The sequence below is a fragment of the Phaethon lepturus genome, unplaced genomic scaffold (genome assembly GCF_000687285.1).
Source record: "Phaethon lepturus isolate BGI_N335 unplaced genomic scaffold, ASM68728v1 scaffold14310, whole genome shotgun sequence".
In the NCBI taxonomy this organism is placed as follows: domain Eukaryota; kingdom Metazoa; phylum Chordata; class Aves; order Phaethontiformes; family Phaethontidae; genus Phaethon; species Phaethon lepturus.
Genome location: NW_010511269.1, coordinates 18,775 through 19,215, shown reverse-complemented (window position 1 = coordinate 19,215; position 441 = coordinate 18,775). Strand labels below are relative to the sequence as shown.

Below are 441 nucleotides of genomic sequence, written 5' to 3'. Positions count from 1 at the left end.
ACTGTTTTGTAGCCCCATAACATTATTCAAAACCCCAAAATACCAGAGTTTCACACTGAAACATATGATAACAAGTATGTGTATATATGTATATAAACCCTGTCAGGACTACCTGTCCTTAAGAAAAGGTTCCTTCTTTACCTCCCCAACTACGTATTTTAAAAACAAAACCAAAAAGGTTCAAAGTATATTTCAGAGCAGTCAGTTTGGTCTCTGAACACAATAAAAATATCCCTCTGCCATACAAAAAAATACTATATATGTTTATTATAATTTAGGAACATGAGTAAAAGGAAAGTATTTTACAATAACTTAAAATCCATGGAAATCTCTCCTGTCTTTGTGTTGAAATTTATAGCATACGTGACAGCACTAGGAAGATCTGACAGAGTTTCTGATTCAATAACAGAACTGAAGAAATAGACAGCTTGCTTGCAGTGA

At 33.1% G+C, this 441-nt stretch overlaps 1 protein-coding gene across 1 annotated transcript in view; it reads right to left on the bottom strand.

Moving 5' to 3' along the window:
- Positions 1-252: 252 nt before the first annotated feature.
- PRMT7 (protein arginine methyltransferase 7) overlaps positions 253-441 on the bottom strand; it is an 18,509-nt gene continuing 18,320 nt past the window's right edge. Inside the window, exon 17 of the mRNA XM_010283440.1 lies at positions 253-441. This exon is cut by the window's right edge and continues 35 nt beyond it. Within this exon, the coding sequence (XP_010281742.1) occupies positions 303-441 (139 nt within the window). The 3' untranslated portion in view covers positions 253-302.